At 42.9% G+C, this 16,272-nt stretch overlaps 1 protein-coding gene across 1 annotated transcript in view; it reads left to right on the top strand.

Moving 5' to 3' along the window:
* LOC147751043 (uncharacterized) overlaps window positions 1-16,272 on the top strand; it is a 157,098-nt gene that overhangs the window by 38,690 nt on the left and 102,136 nt on the right. Inside the window, exons 8-11 of the mRNA XM_086932165.1 lie at window positions 1,117-1,152; window positions 3,469-3,549; window positions 7,472-7,507; window positions 13,125-13,169. Of these exons, the coding sequence (XP_086788291.1) occupies window positions 1,117-1,152; window positions 3,469-3,549; window positions 7,472-7,507; window positions 13,125-13,169 (198 nt within the window). The remainder of the gene's footprint in view (window positions 1-1,116; window positions 1,153-3,468; window positions 3,550-7,471; window positions 7,508-13,124; window positions 13,170-16,272) is intronic.

The raw sequence follows: 16,272 nt of genomic DNA, 5'->3' as shown, positions 1-16,272 counted from the left end.
CCTCAAAGCATTGACCAACTCCTGGCCAGCTCTGTTACAAACAAGGCAGTGATACACATAGCGTGGGGTTTGTTCTTTCTACAAACTTGTTAAATAGACCTATTTACTTATTCTCTACCTGTATCGTAGGATCATGTGTCATAGGTGACATGTTTTCTGTCATCTTTTTATCATTGCATGTTCATTTAATTGTTCAGATTCTCAACTAAACAGAGTTGCTACAGGAACATAGTGCCCCACATCAGTAAGATACTGTTGCTGCTGAAACACACCTAAGATTATGACTGCGGGATCCTCCATTGTCTATGCCATGCAGAGAATTGATCAATGTTGGGGTTTTGGAAATAGATGTATTTTATTTTTTTGAAGGTTCTATTTGGAACATGCACTTAGTTCTAGGGCGAGGAAGAAAATTAAACATGCCTCGTTTCTCTTTTAAATCAGTATTGGCATGGATTGGTGCCTCATGGGGTGCCAGTAATTAATGCCGATCTACAGCTGTATTATTTTGTGATCACTCTGGCATTAAAGTTTAGCCTGACGGCCATTGTGCCGACTCCTGCTGTTTGTTATATTACGAGCATATGAGGCTGTGGTGTAAACAAAATTGGAAGATTCAAGTAATGTAGCAAATTGCAGAGGTTCACTCGCAGCAGGAAACTAAATACTTCTAAATTGTTAGCTTAAAGTGCACAAAGTCGAGAGGCACTTTAAAATGAATATTCATTACATTCTCAGATTCGCAAGACAGCCAACACAGGGTTTAAAGGCAATTGTTGCTTCTTCAGGACAATTAGAACCTTGAAAAACAATTAACAGAGTATAAAGCCTGTAAGTGTTGTTAAAATAAAACTAAACTATTAGAGTGTCTCATCATGAACGGCGTGTAAAAATAAACGGTAAAGGCAGCTGGTGTTTATTCAGACTGCTATGTCTTATCTTATGGGTATATGAGAATGTGTCTGTAGCCTGGGCCATCGTTAGTGGTTGAGTCTTGAGAGCATGCAAATCTAGGCAAAATATTGCTGGACTACCACAAGGCGATCAGCAGTTTTTAAAGTCTTAAATTGGAGAACATCCTGCATTATTGACTGTTTAACTCCTTTTGTTCCGCAGGGGAACGTGGGGTTGTCTGGCAAACCTGGCAGGAAGGTAAGTTTACATGCATCTGATTTTCAATGCATTGAGAGACTGTAAAATGCAAGTGATGGAATAGACAACAAAAGTACAAAGAAACGTGATTTCAATTAACACATCCTGGAGTCTTCTTCACAAACCTTTGTTCTTCCTCCTGGACCTTTTTAAGTTAGGCACTTTTTACTCTAACCTACTTATTTTCAATTGCTTTGTACCTTAATATTTGTATGTATTAGTCTTTTGTGCTTTACAGTCTAACAAAGCTTCGAATGATAAAGCATATATCAGCTGAAAGCAATGTCCTAATTAAATTGAAAGGAAAAGCACCTGATTCAAAAAGGTCCAAGAGGAGGAAGAGAAAACATTCTGAGAAGGCTTCAGGACGTGCCATTTGAAACACCGTAATTCCACAAATGTTGATGTTCTTAACATGCTATGTCATCTCCATCACCACCATCCCTATTTTCTATATCCCCTTTTGTGGTACTTTCCTATTGTTTAGGTTAGTGCAGCTAATTCTTACGTGTGCCTGAGAAGGCATGCTTTTCTCGTTTTTATTTACGGTTGGCTAAAAAAACAACTTTTACTCCTTTGGATGCACATGCCATTATTGGTACTATCAAGTCATTCGTTCATTGCAGCAAGCAGTTTTCACAACTGACCCACACAACATTTATTTTATGTGCCAGTGAAAAAACGTAAGCTTATAAATGAATGCAAACCATCACCTTCAAATAAGAAGGACAGCAATATTTTTATTCAAAAGAGTCAACGGTGATAAACTCAAAAGTGAGTGGCCCTAGATCTACAGGTAGCTCTCATGTGTGCTGCCCAGCCCTCTAAAAGAGAAGCTTTTGCTCGTTTGAATTAATATATGTATATCTAAATTGAAAAGATTGTGTACACGAGGAAACTGTGTGTATTTTCAGCACTTGTAAGCTGCATTCTTAGTCATTTTTACAATTCCTATTGTATGGTGTTATTTTTTATATACTGGATCAGGAATTCCCAAGTCCAATGTTTCTATGAACATCTTCAAATTTGTACGGGAATTGCTTTTCTCGTTTTGGGCAGTTCCCGAAAATGTAGTTTCGTCAGCCTGGTTTCATCAAGCTGGTGTTATCTATTTTTGAAACTCGTCAAATTGAGGACAACTTGTCCTTCATTGGGCAATAAAAACCCAGGTCCATGACTTGGACAGTCCCTGTTATTTCAATCTTTTAAATCATTAGGGAAGTTTAGGCTCCTGAGAGACTTCCTCTCAATTAGACCCGAGCAGAGGCACGGCCTCTCAGGTTAAGACATGAGGTTTTCTGTATGCTTTTTGCAAAGAACACTCACCGAATATTACAGTCAGCATAAATGCACGTGTAAACGGGAAGCCCTGTAGCAGGGACATAGCCCTGTAGCATCCGTTGGTGCAGCAGATGCAGTGGCACCAGGGCCCGGATACCTGGTTGGCACATTCAACCCTCATTATAGCTGAATTTACTACCCCAACATCAATCAAAAGGGCCATTTTCCTAGCTTGCACATGGGCACATGGCATCCTTGCTATGCTACTGATTTGTAGACATTGTTTACTTGAAGCCAGTTGGACATGCGCTGTCTTTCTGCCTTGCAGCGTTTTAGGTTGTGTAGTCCGAATCCCAGTCTATTGGAAATGAAGGAGAGTGGGAACATTAATTTGATGGTGTTTTTTGTAGTCTCCCTTTTTCATAAACTCACCAAACCATCTAAGTCTAAGTAGAGTATCTGACATTCAACAATGTATGTGGTAATAATGTATGAAGTGGGTGTGGATGGTTAGTGATGCACGGTTTAAACGTGTCTCGCATATGTGGAGAGACCCTTGCGGAAGAGGCGCTTCTAATGAAATGTCAGATCCAAGCATTCATGGTCAGATGCTTTCGGTCCCTGTCTGTGGCATGCATGCACTCCCAGCCAACTGTGAAGCACAGGGTGCAACAACTGAGTTCTCGCATATAGATAGTGCTGACGTCATCTGTGTTCATCTCTGTGGCAGATGTCCTGCTTTGGCAAGTGGGGCAGAGCCCAGATGTAAGTTCAAAGTTTCTAAGCTGGTGATACCAGCTGTCTGACTCTGCATTGTTTCATTGTTTTCCCTCTGGTAGGCCTTGTATTTGGTATGTTCTGTTCAAATTAAATTAAAGCTTGCCATATTTACTTCATCTAATGTGGTTAATGCATATAGGGCCACCAGTTTGAAAGTTCACCAGCCGCCACTGATTTTCTTTTCACACCCTTTGCTCAAGGTCATAACAGCCCACCAGTTTTTAAACTGAAACTCGTTTTCTGTTTTCTGTTTAGGGTGAAGCAGGATCGAAGGGCGAGAAAGGTGAGCCTGGACTAGCTGGGACCCCAGGAGAGACCGGACTAAGAGGTAAAGATGTAAGTAGATTCTGATAGAACAGTAAGAATGCACCAAGACAAATGTAAAGCTCTGTAGAGACTGAATGGGTATGCAGGAAAGGGACACCCACAGACAGAACTTCATAAGCCAGTGTACTGGCCGATGTGGCACTCACACTTTCTATACATATTCCTCCATACATGTCTTTTTTAAACTCCTCTGGCGCCACGACCTGGGACAGACACCCAAGGGCATCTACTAACAGTCTGATCCATTATGCTTCGGAAAACAACTCAAAACACACGTTTCAGCTGCAAAAAAATACACCTGCAGCAGTCACTACCACCTTTTCATGAAACCGGTTGGATTGCTGCATTTAAAAACATGTTTATTTAAAGATGATTACAGACAAGGTGGACTGCTACCTTAGCAGGCCGCCATTTCTGTGATGGCCACCAATCAGAGTGATTATTTCCTATCTCATTAATATTCATGAGGTAGATCAGATTAGAGGCCACTTCGAATCTGAATTTCATGAATCGGCCTGTTAGTACATAGGTTCTGTATACAAAATTCATTGCTGGTTGCAAAACTACTGGTGAAAAATAACGACCAGTTTTTACATCCCATATTTAGTACATCAGGCCTGTAAATGATTGAACTGATGGGTGTTATTTTTGTCTGAAATTCTAAAGAGGGAATTCCACAAAATTTCACACCAATCACTTGAACATTTTGCAAAGTGTGTTTGTGTTCAGTTAATGTAACCACATGAAATACACTTTTAGATTGTCTGTTACTATTAACACTGTTCAAATCCCAAAACATATGAAAAACCTTTTTAAAGGTGTTAATTTTTCAATATTTAAACAGATATGTTTGAGTAGCTTAAATTATTTTCAGTTAACCCAAATTTACATCCATATAGTATTTTAGCACTGCATAGATTTTCTTAATACAATATTGAATTAAGAAAACAAAATCTATGCAGTGCTAAAATACTATATGGATGTAAATAAGGTATTCCTGGTTGCTAAAGACAGGTTGAAGCCAGAGTGGTGGAATAAACATCTCCCAGATGTGCATATTGATGTGAGAAGGGATGCAGATTGTACTCATCTCCTTCATTGGCTAAATAGAGGAACTGTTCTCAGGAGCTCCGGTCTCTACCAGTCGTGCTTAAGGTTTGTAATGACAAGGACACCTGGAGACAGGCTAAGGCCACAAACCCAAAGGATTTTCCACACCGCACACCCACAAGACAGTGATGACAATACCTGATGTATGTCTCTTATTAGCATTCAGACCATTACCTGGAATAAAGGACTCAGTGAGCACAAGGAGACCGTTTGCACAAAACATCAGATTAAGATAAATAATGTACTTACAAGCTGTGTTTGTGTTTCGTCTGTGGAGAAACAGCAGCTATTGTTCACATACTTGATTTTTCCAGCTACTATCTTCCATGAATAGTTGTTATTTTAGCGTAAACCATGACCTCCTATAGTCACTATGATTATCTCATCAAATAAGGTACCCTATTCATAATATAGTGTTTACTGCTGACTAATATGCCTCTCTCCCTTTACCTTTCAATAGGAAATATCTCAGTATGTGATATGTCAGTCACATCCCAAATTCTCTGCTGGCCCATTCCCCCATACATCTATCATTAATCACAGTATCTTGGAAATATCCAAACATAGTTTTTCTCCGGTTGGTCAGTCCCCGCAAGTGTCATCATACATGACAACACACAGTGTCTACACTTTCTACTGAGTTTGCTGAACACGTTTGGTGACAGATTGTATGAGGATACAGCAACCTTTGCTCTGAGGGAGCAGGTCTGTACAATATATAATTGTCTAGCCATGGCCCCATGGGAAGTAGGCCCATCTGACCAGAAAAGGAGCTTTGCAGAACTTGCATTCTGCACCCATGATTGCCAAGAAATATTTGAGAGATTGTGAGAGGGGTCCTGGTCAACCATTACTGCTAGCTGCAGCCCATTTATAGTAGTATCAGCAACTTACTTGAGATTTTGAGTGGTTAGAAGAGGCAGTCATGTATGTAGAGGAGGAGCAGGCAGAGAATATCTTCGAAGAACGTTCATGTCCCTGCATGGCTTCTGTAACTGAGCCGTGAAGACATGCTCCAATAGAGAAGGGGGTAGAGAACAAAAGCAAAAAGAGAGAAATCATGAAGTTGTCATGTGAAGGGAAGAAACCACAGCACAAAGGGCCTCTGTAGGCAGCTTTGCTGCACGCTACATCGTCACTGTAAACAAAAAGCGTATGACTGTAAGATGAGGATCCTTCGTGAACTCCCCTATGCACTTCACGCTGCCACATGAATCCTCAATCTCAGAGACCTAGCGAGATGAAAAGTTAGAGGGGGCATTACAAACCTGAAAGGTGTGAGTAAATGTAGAGTTTAAGGTGTATCGCTTCGACATTACCATAATGTGAGAGGTCCTTCTTAACCGAGTAAGCTTCCTCTTCAAATGAAAGCAAAATGCTGAAATATCGCTAAAAGACTAGCAATATTACAGTATTTGAAGCACGGGCAGCCATCTTGTCATATGCTGTGCAAGCTGAGGAAATCAGTATCTGCATTTGGAAAAAGTTGCACTTAGTGATCTTCAACTAGAAAACAGTGAGGGAGAAGGTTATATGGGGTAAGTTACCTCATCTTCTCCAGATGTTACATATACAAGAGGTCTCCCACTGCTCATTACCAGACCTATGGCCACTTCAAAAAGCAGGAGTAATATGCTTTTCTAAAGGATGAATATTCATTTGTCATTCTTGTATCCACTGATTTGGAAGCCTGGAAATACCCATGTGGTGTTATTTAACCAACGAAAAACACTGGTTTGGTGTTGTAAGTTGTATGTATGGAGTAGATGCATGTTAATATGTGTGGTTTTAAGTTGAAACGTTGAATAAGTCAAAATGGAATAGCCAGACCAGTGGTACTAACTAGGGATTTTGTAAATCCTAACAAAAGCCAGGTGACCCACCGGACAAAAAAAGGCAGACTGGAGCATGCAGCTCTGATTAGATGGTTGTAAATGTAAATGTATAGGCATTTATATAGCGCACTACTTACCCGGAGGGTCCCAAGGTTCTTCGACCGCTGCGAAACCCTTCCTGGCTTCCCTGAGAGATACCTTAATGGGTATCTCCAGGGTGAGACCAGGCATCCCCGGCGGTCTGGTGGGGCCGTTAGTGAAGATGAGGCAAGCTAGTGCCCAGAGTTGCCGAGTGTGATCGCTGATCAGAGTGGGCACCGAGGCGAGAGAATTATCGAGTCCGCTGACCCTGGTCCAGAAACCTGCCGCGCCGGGAATCGAACCCTGGTCCCGGGCCGTCCTCTGCTCTCAGGTCTGCCACCTCTAACCAGTGAGCCACACTACTGAACTAATAGGTTCTAGGAACATCCACTTTTGTTTTTGACTTGCCATAGGTCCCTTGATTACAAAGTAATTAGAAAGGGGGTTACCTTTAGGTGATATTTAACACTTACCAGGATTCCTTACAAATAACATCAAAGTGTTCCCCCCAGAAATGGGGTTGAGTCCACCCAGGGACTCACTAGGTGAGGACTCTATGATGAAGCCAATGACTCCGTGTGGGTGATAGTCCTTTGTAGGAAAGGATTTTGCTCCTTTTTGAGGGGGACATAGGTATAGGCAGTTCCTGTAGGAAGAGGTAGGTGATCGCTTGGTATATGTTGCAATAAGGGATCCTTTCCACTGACGAGTTTGATGATATGTATATTCAGATCAGAAGGAAATATTGCAGCCTGTGGGTGCATTCCGGCACCACGCTGGGGAAAGGCAGAAGATGTACAGGAAGTGCTGCTTTTTGAGGTGTATGCACAGCCATGCTTATGTAATGAAGCCACGTGTGAAAATGTCCAATTTGAGTTTAACACAACCATTGTTTTATTCCTCAGGGCAGCTCTGGAGAGAAGGGGGAGCAGGGAAGCAAGGTAATGTGACATCCACGCACTGCATTGCACATACTCAATGCTGCTTAGCGTCTTCTCAATTCTGTATTTGGCGAGGTATTACTGCGCTGCTCTTGCTATAGCCTTAATTTTATGGCATGACTTTACATCATCTTCCAGCGGCGGCTCCTTTGTCATGGTGGAGGAGTGTCGTACCCCTGCCAGCAGCTGCAAACACGAAAAATAAAATGATAATCTACCTATTTTATTATTATTTTAATTTTATTTAAGAGCCGAGTGTTGGGGCGGGTGTGGCCATCATGACAAAAGCACTGAAGGAGGAGTGGTGGGCACTGCTGAAAGTGTGCATGTTGGTTTGGCCAATTGTCTTAGGACAGCTAAACCGACATGTGCTCTGAGATCTCTCCAAGCCAAACTGCATTGCAGGATGGAGAAAAGAGCAGGCACAGGTCCCCAGTCCCTGTGGGAGCGCAAAACCAGCCCGCTCAGGCCAATCCCGACGCTGCTCTCATGCTGGGTAATAGTATTACCAGCATGAGAGCTGCATCTGGGTTGGCCGTAGGGGAGTCTGTGCGCTAGCAGCAGAAGAGCACCAAGGCGGGAAGGCAGCGAGGGCAGTTACGTGCTTTTACTTATTATTATGGTAACCCCCCCACGCTGCCCCACCACTTTTGTCAGGTAGCAGCCACTACTGTCATCTTCCTAATTTGCAAGATATGTTGACTTTATCCCATTGATGAGCCCCAAAGCCAAATGAACAGTAAATGTCTTCTTAATGCTTTTTTGTGGCTGGAAAGAAAAAGCTTATATAGCTGGTTGCTTACCGTTCTGTACACATGATATCAGATGTGTGAGCACAGAGCTACACTGTCCAGGTGCAAGTGCCACAGAAGAAGATAATTGTAGTTCATTTTAATGAGTTGTTTATCCTCATTCTGAGCCCAGACCGACACAGGAGATGATGGCCTGCCTGCCCCCTACGCCAACAGTTGCTGTTGGAAAATTCCAGTGACTCCATTTTAGATCACGCCTCCGCATGTGCGACAGCCATGTGGAGAAAAGTGAGAGACGCGGATTAGAAGAAAGACGTGGGAGTGTGTGTTAAACACAAGAGGCCAGTCCGTCTCCCAGAGGCAGCAGATATGGCCTAGAGTAAGATTGCCAAGTGTCTGCATGCCTTGATTCTGGAGTGTGAATCCACTGTGAAAGGCTGCACAGAGGGTTTGTGGTGTGTGAATGTTCATAGATAAGGTCTGCTTATTACTGTGAGATAGAAAAACACTATTCAGTGCAGGAAAGAAATCAAATAGCGCAGCCAAAAGGTGCACAACCACCGAGTTTGCCTTGCTGCCCATTTAAACAGCAGAAGCTGCACTTATAGGGCCAGATGTACATTGACCTGCGTTTGTGATTTCCTAATAGATCATTTTTGTGACTCGCTATTAGGAAATCAGAAACTGCTATGCACAACAGTGTGTTTTCCACTGTTTTTGATTCCCAATGGGTAGATTCATTAATATTCATAAGGTAGGGCGCAATTTGCGACCCATTGGTTCTGCAAATTGGGCCGATTGCGTGCTGAAAAAATCTTCATACATCTGGCCTATAGATAATTGTGGGTGCAGCCCTGGTGAAGGTAAAGACTACTCCACATACACAGAGATTCACCCTTCACTGCCAAAAGGGACAGTGCGGTTCGTACTTAGGGCAAAAATAGATTCCCTTTTGTGCAAGATTTCAGCCCAGAAACCCCAAATATACTGCCCTGGGCTAAATGGAAATGCACTAAAAGTTAATATACAATGAGCAACTTAAACAACTCCAAAATTGTCTGGCTCTATCACGTTGTTATGAAAGAATTCATTCATATTCATCTATATAAAATATACAATACAGTGTATCATCCATATATCAAATAATGTACACAACTTGGGAATCTACTTCTACCCGAAATTAAATAGTACACAATTGATAAACATAGAATTGAAACTCATTCTCAATAAAAGGTTATTGCATCATAATTTAAAAAAAATCAAGGCAGCCGTCACGCCTCTGCAATGAACGGTTCACTTCACAGAATACGTGAATCACCAGATTTGCCCGCACACATTTTAATATTATCCACAATGAATCATTCACCATCTAACCAATGTGTACCTGTTTGATGCTTTTAGTCATCACACATGAAAAAGTCACATCTGGACCTCTGATCCCGTCAGATGCATAAGCTTCACAGGACCTTCGTTCAAGAAGGCATACATGACTGGATAGTATCCAAACCGTGCATGATTTGATGGGGGTGTGAAATAATTGTCTTGATGAGGGTGGTGTTACGTTTTCCAGGGTACCACTATATTACAAGTACAAGCACCTAAACCCTGAACCACTTTGGGTAAGTGTGTATTACTCTGAGGGCACATGGACATGTCTCACTTCTAGAGACACCCTAATAATCCCACTGTGGGAATGTACTGTGTAAATGCAATGCCCGCGGGTGGCCAAGAGGCCATCAGAGCAGCTAGGACAATACGTCTAATGTGGGTCAGGTGTGATGGGGCTAACGATCCCTCCCAGTAGGCCCTGGTGACCTTCTTATCCCATTGACCACTGCAGGGGCATTGTCAGATCCAAATTTGCTGCTTGCTATGTTTACTTAAAATCTAGGCACAGGTTGCAGGAAAAATTTACACAGGCACTTGACAATGTCCTACTTGCTAAGTTTGGGGGGTGCAGAGTGTGTACCACCGTATCTGATGAGGCGGCCTGGTATGCTGCCTTTATGTGTGGTGCCCCTAATAGGTTCAGATTTCAATGCACTTACTTTTGGTCTGTCTTCTATGTTGTGAGTGAACAGGGACAGTTATTTATTAATTCATTTGAGTTTTTTGTAGCGCAAACTCGACCGGAAGGTATTGGAGCGCTTTCCATGAGCACCAGTTGCATTACAAAACGACACATTCCTTTTTAGGCAAGGAAATTAAGTGATTTGCCAGAATCACAGGATGTTGAGCCTCACGCCAAGACTCATATCCGGTTCCTCAGCTTCACAATCCACTGCTCCAGCCGTTATGTCACATCCTCTCGCAAGGCTATGTAGTGTGCGCTGCAACTTCAAATCCCTCTCGGCCATCTTAAACTTTTACAATTTCCTGTGGTCGTTCTAAAACTCCTGTCATGGCTAACTGTGTACAATGAGAACATGCATATTTTTTCCTCCTCCCGTACCAAAGACAATTACTATTTCAAACACAAGGCTCCTATTTTGCCAATGTATACTGAATTTTACAAATGTGTCCGCTACCTTGAAACACTACATAGCAGCAAGTCACTGTATACAGTATTTGACAAATATGTTGGCTACCTTTATGCACTGCACAGCAGCTAGTGGCTGAGTGTGTCAGCCATCTTAGGTCTGTGCTTACAAAACTGCCCCCATGCAAGCTATGATAATAATACTTCATTGTGCAGTTAGTCAAAACCAATACAATGTCGATGACGTTAAAACAGAAGCAGTCTAGCCGAGTGAGCTATGAAAACATTATAAGAACTAAGGGGGTCATTAGGATGACGGGCGGACTTAGCCATCCTATCTTGACTAGGGACCGTCCGACATCGTCTGCATTTAGGGAGATTTGACATAAGGGCTGGGGTCCCGATGTTGGAATTAGGTTGCGCCCGCCACAGTGGCGGGCGCATCCCTCAGTTTTAACATTGTGGCTGGCAGTGCTCTCTGCACCGCCTGCCACAATGTCAAAAATGAATGTATGCATTTGCATACAAGAAGCGGCAGGCATGGCCGGCATCTCCTTTGACCCATCATAATATGTCTGGCGGTGTCTATTAGACACCGCCGCCATATTATACCTGTTCCGCCTCGGCCGCAAGGTGACCGGGGCGGAAAAGCGGCGGACGGTTTTTCCGTCCGTCCGGTCCCCCCCGCCATCCTAATATGGCGGGGGGGGGGGATTCTGGTGATGCTGTCGGGCGGATTGCCCCCACCAGGCCGGCGGTGGCTACCGCCAACCTGGCGGAGGCAATCCGCCCGACATCATAATGGGCCCCCAAGTGACAAGTCAATCAGATGACGTTATTTAGATTCCTCACAAGAGAGGGATATAACAATTGTTAAAAATTCAGTAATGCTAAAACAGAAAGAGCTCACTGACCTTGGCAAAACGTGACAAATCAGTTAATTAAAAAAGAAGCTTTTCATTGCTGAGTCAACGCACTGAGCTTGATCTGTATAATGAATTCACAGGTATCTATATGTCTGTGGTATTAAAGCATTCTTTTGCAGCGGTGGCACATTTTCTTATCACATTGACAAAAGGTTGGAAGTAAGAAGCTTAGGGTCCAATTATAACTTTGGCGGCACCCGCCGCCGCCCCGCTCCCACTCCCATACTGCCAAAGCCCTTAGCCCTCTGAGCACACCGTCTGCCAGATTACAAAATTTCTCGTTTTTAGCGGTAGTTTCTTTGGTGGTCCCACAGTGTTGCCTCTGAAAATGGACACTGCACTGGGAGCACCAAAGGAAGTTCCTGCACAGCATGAACTCTGCTGTCTGAGCAGGAACTGGGGTGCATGCACACTGGCGGTCACAGCATGTGCCCCCTTGTATGCACCCCATGGCCCCTCCATGGCGGATAGGAAACTCGTAATATGCTTGGAGATGCCAAGAACGCTGCAACACCACCAGGGATCTCTAATCCCTATCGGTTATAGCAGTTACATGGCAGACTATGGCAGCATCAAAGAATATGGGCTAGAAATCCTTGCACTGATCCCAGATCTACAACCTTTCTATGGTCTTTGATATTCCCAATTTTGAATAGTCGAATATGGATTCTGGCGTAGGATTTAAAAAATGTAATGGAGGAGCTTTCTACCAAATAAGGCTTGCGTGTATCTTCAGTGCAGGTAGATAGTAGCACACCATAGTGATTCCGCAATTGGCAAGATTTTGGGTCCAGTTAAAGGAGAGGACATGGTTTGTTTCTTTAGAATTCCTTTGAAAAGCTGCTACGAAGAGTTGGTTTTCCAAGCCAATTGCATATCTGAGCTATTTAATACTAGCACTAGATGAAGCTTGGCATTCTGGTCAAATTGACTTGTTCCATCACTTTTCTCAAGTTGTAGCCATAGCAAGCTATGCTAGTGTTACATTAAGTATATGAGTTAAGAACGCCACACCAGAATCCTGGACACTTTGGCTGTCTGCGGGGTACATTTCTGATCACACTTGACAAGACACCCAGCAGCTTGGAATCCTCACAAACTGCAGTAATAATTATGTACACTGCTTACAGAACGGGCATTAACTAATAAATGTTGATACAGTGCGTTGTTAAATTAAAATTCATTGCTTGCTGAAATGGATTTAATTTTAATCAAAATTGGTGTAGCTGTTTTGTACTTTTTTGCTAAATTCTGCTTTTATTTCTTGGTGTCACATATTCTTCAGCTGAAAACTGTATATATCATATACGATATTCATCATTCTCTTGTTTTTTGTGTACTACTATGGTTATTATTAATAACATACAAATGGTTTTTAGTGCATATCAATTACCAGAATATTTCAGTGCACTGCACCGCATGATTGTTTGGATTTTTAAATTTTATTCTGTGTCCGCCAGGGAGAGCCAGGACTCGCAGGAGATCCCGGGGAGAGAGGAATACGGGTAATATGCTTTTTTTAAATGCCTTCATTACATTTTCTCATATTCCCAGGCATGCAGCCTAGAGCCGCTGTGTTTTATTATACAGATGTGACTAGAAACCCCAAGTATAAGCTTACCAATGCTCATATTTTTATATACATTTTTAATCAAATTAAAAGCTATATGGAATATAAGAATATTTTTAAAAATCTGAAATATTGAAATATGCAACAAGTGTGGCTTACTGTATGTCAGGACCCCTTTCAGAGGACAGGCAGAAGCTACTGGGCCCAATCGCGGGGTTTGAGGCGCTTTACTCCTGATTTCCTGGGGCTCGCATACTATGGATCTTGAGCAACTGGGCCAAGTAGCCATTCACCGCTCGTGGGGTGGGAGGGCGAGATAGATTCTTGGGAGTGAACACAGGCTCACAACTCAAAATACGTTGAGCAGTAGCAAGAATGACTCTGCAGTCAAATACTTGCTTTTATATTAAAAGGAGTATTTATATACCAACACAAAGTGAAATACACATGCAGTACACACACTCCTCTGTGTTAAGGGCTTCAGTGTTCGATAGGCAGGTCCCCGTGTCTCCCTTCCCTCTCACTAGTGGTAGGGGTATTCCCCATTCGCTATGGGTGACATTCAGGGTAGGCCGCACTAGTCGTCCGGATCTCAGGAGTCCCACTCTGGCTCTTTTTTCAGTCAAGTGTTCTAACATTCTGAAGGGCTAATGGCAGAAAAAGTTTCCCCAGGCCTTCCGGCTCTATGATCAGTCTTCCCTGCTCCTGCAGGGATGGCAAGAGCAGAGTCTCTGGGAGTGCTTAGCTCGCAGGTGGGACGGAGATCTGCAGAGGCTGCTATAGGTGAGTAGCACTCATGGCTCTGCAGGGGCAGCTTATGGTCATTCACGGAGCATGCTCCGGTGAGTCAGTAAATTCCTCTGATCCTTCCTACAGGTGGGGGGTAGTGTCTGCTCTGGGTCCATCTTCAATCGTTGACTCTGGCCTGCATGGTTCTTCATGGCGGCTTCTCCTCTTGATGACAGCTTAAACAGGCAGTAGTCTTTGTCCTATTCAGTGGCCCCTTCTGACAATTTCGAAAATGTAAAATAATTTTTGTCATAGAAAAAAAGTGCACGTTCATTTAAGGAATGACAGTTTGAGCAAGCAATGTACCTTTTTACCAGAAAAAGGAATGTGCCCCACGATTAAATTCAGAAAACCAATCAGAAATATCCGTTGAAGTTGGTATTAATATCAAACAGAAAATAAGAGAACATATTAGTAGTATGTTTTGAAAGTTGTCTCGACATTGAGTATCTATTGTCTTAAATTAGTTTTTATGTCAATTTAAAATTAGGAACAATGTCCAACATATCTACGATTAAATTCCCCACGAATAAATTCAGAAAATCAATCAGCAATATCCATTATAGTTGGTATTAATATCAAACTAAAATAAGAGAACATGTTAGTAGTATGTTTTGACAGTTGTCTCGACATGAAGTATCTTTTTTTAAATTAGTTTTTATATCAATTTTAAATTATGAGCAATGTTCAACACATCTAACGATGCATATGAGTGCACTAAATTAGAGCAAGGTAAAGCTGGCATGGGCTATTCCTGGTTAGACTTGGCTTTCAGATTGCATGGCTTATATCTGCTACATGACAAACCAATCTGATTTAGCCTAATGTTTTTCTATCATATTCTTCCTGCTTTGGAAGATGGATGGGGATATTACAGCATCTGTCTACAAGTCAAATTATGGACACAGCATTTATTCAAAAAAATTTATGTAGGGATTGGCCAGCATTGGGATTTGTCTAGATGTGACCTAGTTGAGCTCTTTTGGACGAGACCTGATAATAGCCTCTGATCCAATCAAAAGTGGCTTTAAGAGTTCTCTGAAGCATGCATGGCAACTAGAGACATTGTGCACCAGGAGAAATTGGCAGGTGGTGAATTATGGGCCCTGATTCTGGGATTTCCCTCCTGACAGTCGTTCTCCCCTTCCTCCAGGCAGAGTTCCAGAATGGCTTCCATGACCACTGAAGAGTGGTGCCTGGAAGGTGAAGGTAACGTTACCCCTTGCTCGACTGTGGCACTCAAGAACTTTTTCCACCACTGCTTTGGCCTGGAGTTGGACCTTGGGCAGAAGGCAGGGGTAATCAGATAGCTTGTTCGCCACCGAGTGGCCACATTGGCACCTCTCAAGTCCCACCCCTAGAGAACAGCATTTTGCCTCATGTTATGAGTAACTGAGTTCTCCTGCCAGAGAGCAAGGTAAGCGACAGTACCAGCTGCAAATGAAGATTGCGGTGGAGGGCAGCAAGAGAAAGTCGGGATCCCGTTTGCCTGGACCCTTAGAGGTACTTGGCAAACAACTTAAAGAGGCAGGGGCCTTGACTATCTTGAGATACCTCCCTCCTGACCTCCGTGTCCAACCTAATCTGCTGGAATTTCGAAAATCCTTGAAAACATGGCTGTTCCCATGAGCTTCTCTCCCTCTCTTTCCATCAGTACTTGTTTTAGCGCTGGGACGCTACGGGCAGCTATGCGCTCTAGAAATCCGATAACATTAACATAACATTAACATTGAGACTATCACTGTTGGATGCACATCATCAAACACCAGTGGTTGGTCCAGTGGGTGCTTGGGGCTGTTGGTCCTTTAAGAAAACAGTTGCTGAGCCATTGTTATCAAGTCCTATATTAACCTTTGTCACTATCAGTGCACCTCCACACAGAAGCGCCCTGCTTTGGGAGGATGATAATTTATATAATTTCTGTTCCATGCTGCAATGTATCACTTGGCTCTTATTCAGTGAGGGGGCTGTGCTTATTCTCCAGGCCAACTCATGCCACTGGGTGAATGTTATCTAGATTTGCTTTTTTAATACTGCCCACCTTAACTTTCCGCTGAGGTCTTCCATGTACAGAGTGGGCTGTGCTATGAATATTACTGCATATCGTTCTCCCATTCATTGATTGCGTCTTTCCAACCCTATTTCACTTCCAGCAGCTACCAATAAAAAAAGGTGCCGAAGATGCCCTCAATCAAGGAAGACTTTTCCACACAAAAACCTGTCAAGGCTCTGACATGCCAGTTTCTGAT

Source organism: Lissotriton vulgaris, chromosome 1_1 (genome assembly GCF_964263255.1).
Source record: "Lissotriton vulgaris chromosome 1_1, aLisVul1.2, whole genome shotgun sequence".
NCBI lineage: Eukaryota > Metazoa > Chordata > Amphibia > Caudata > Salamandridae > Lissotriton > Lissotriton vulgaris.
The sequence above is the reverse complement of the archived record's forward strand: the minus strand, read 5'-3'. Positions and strand labels throughout refer to the sequence as shown.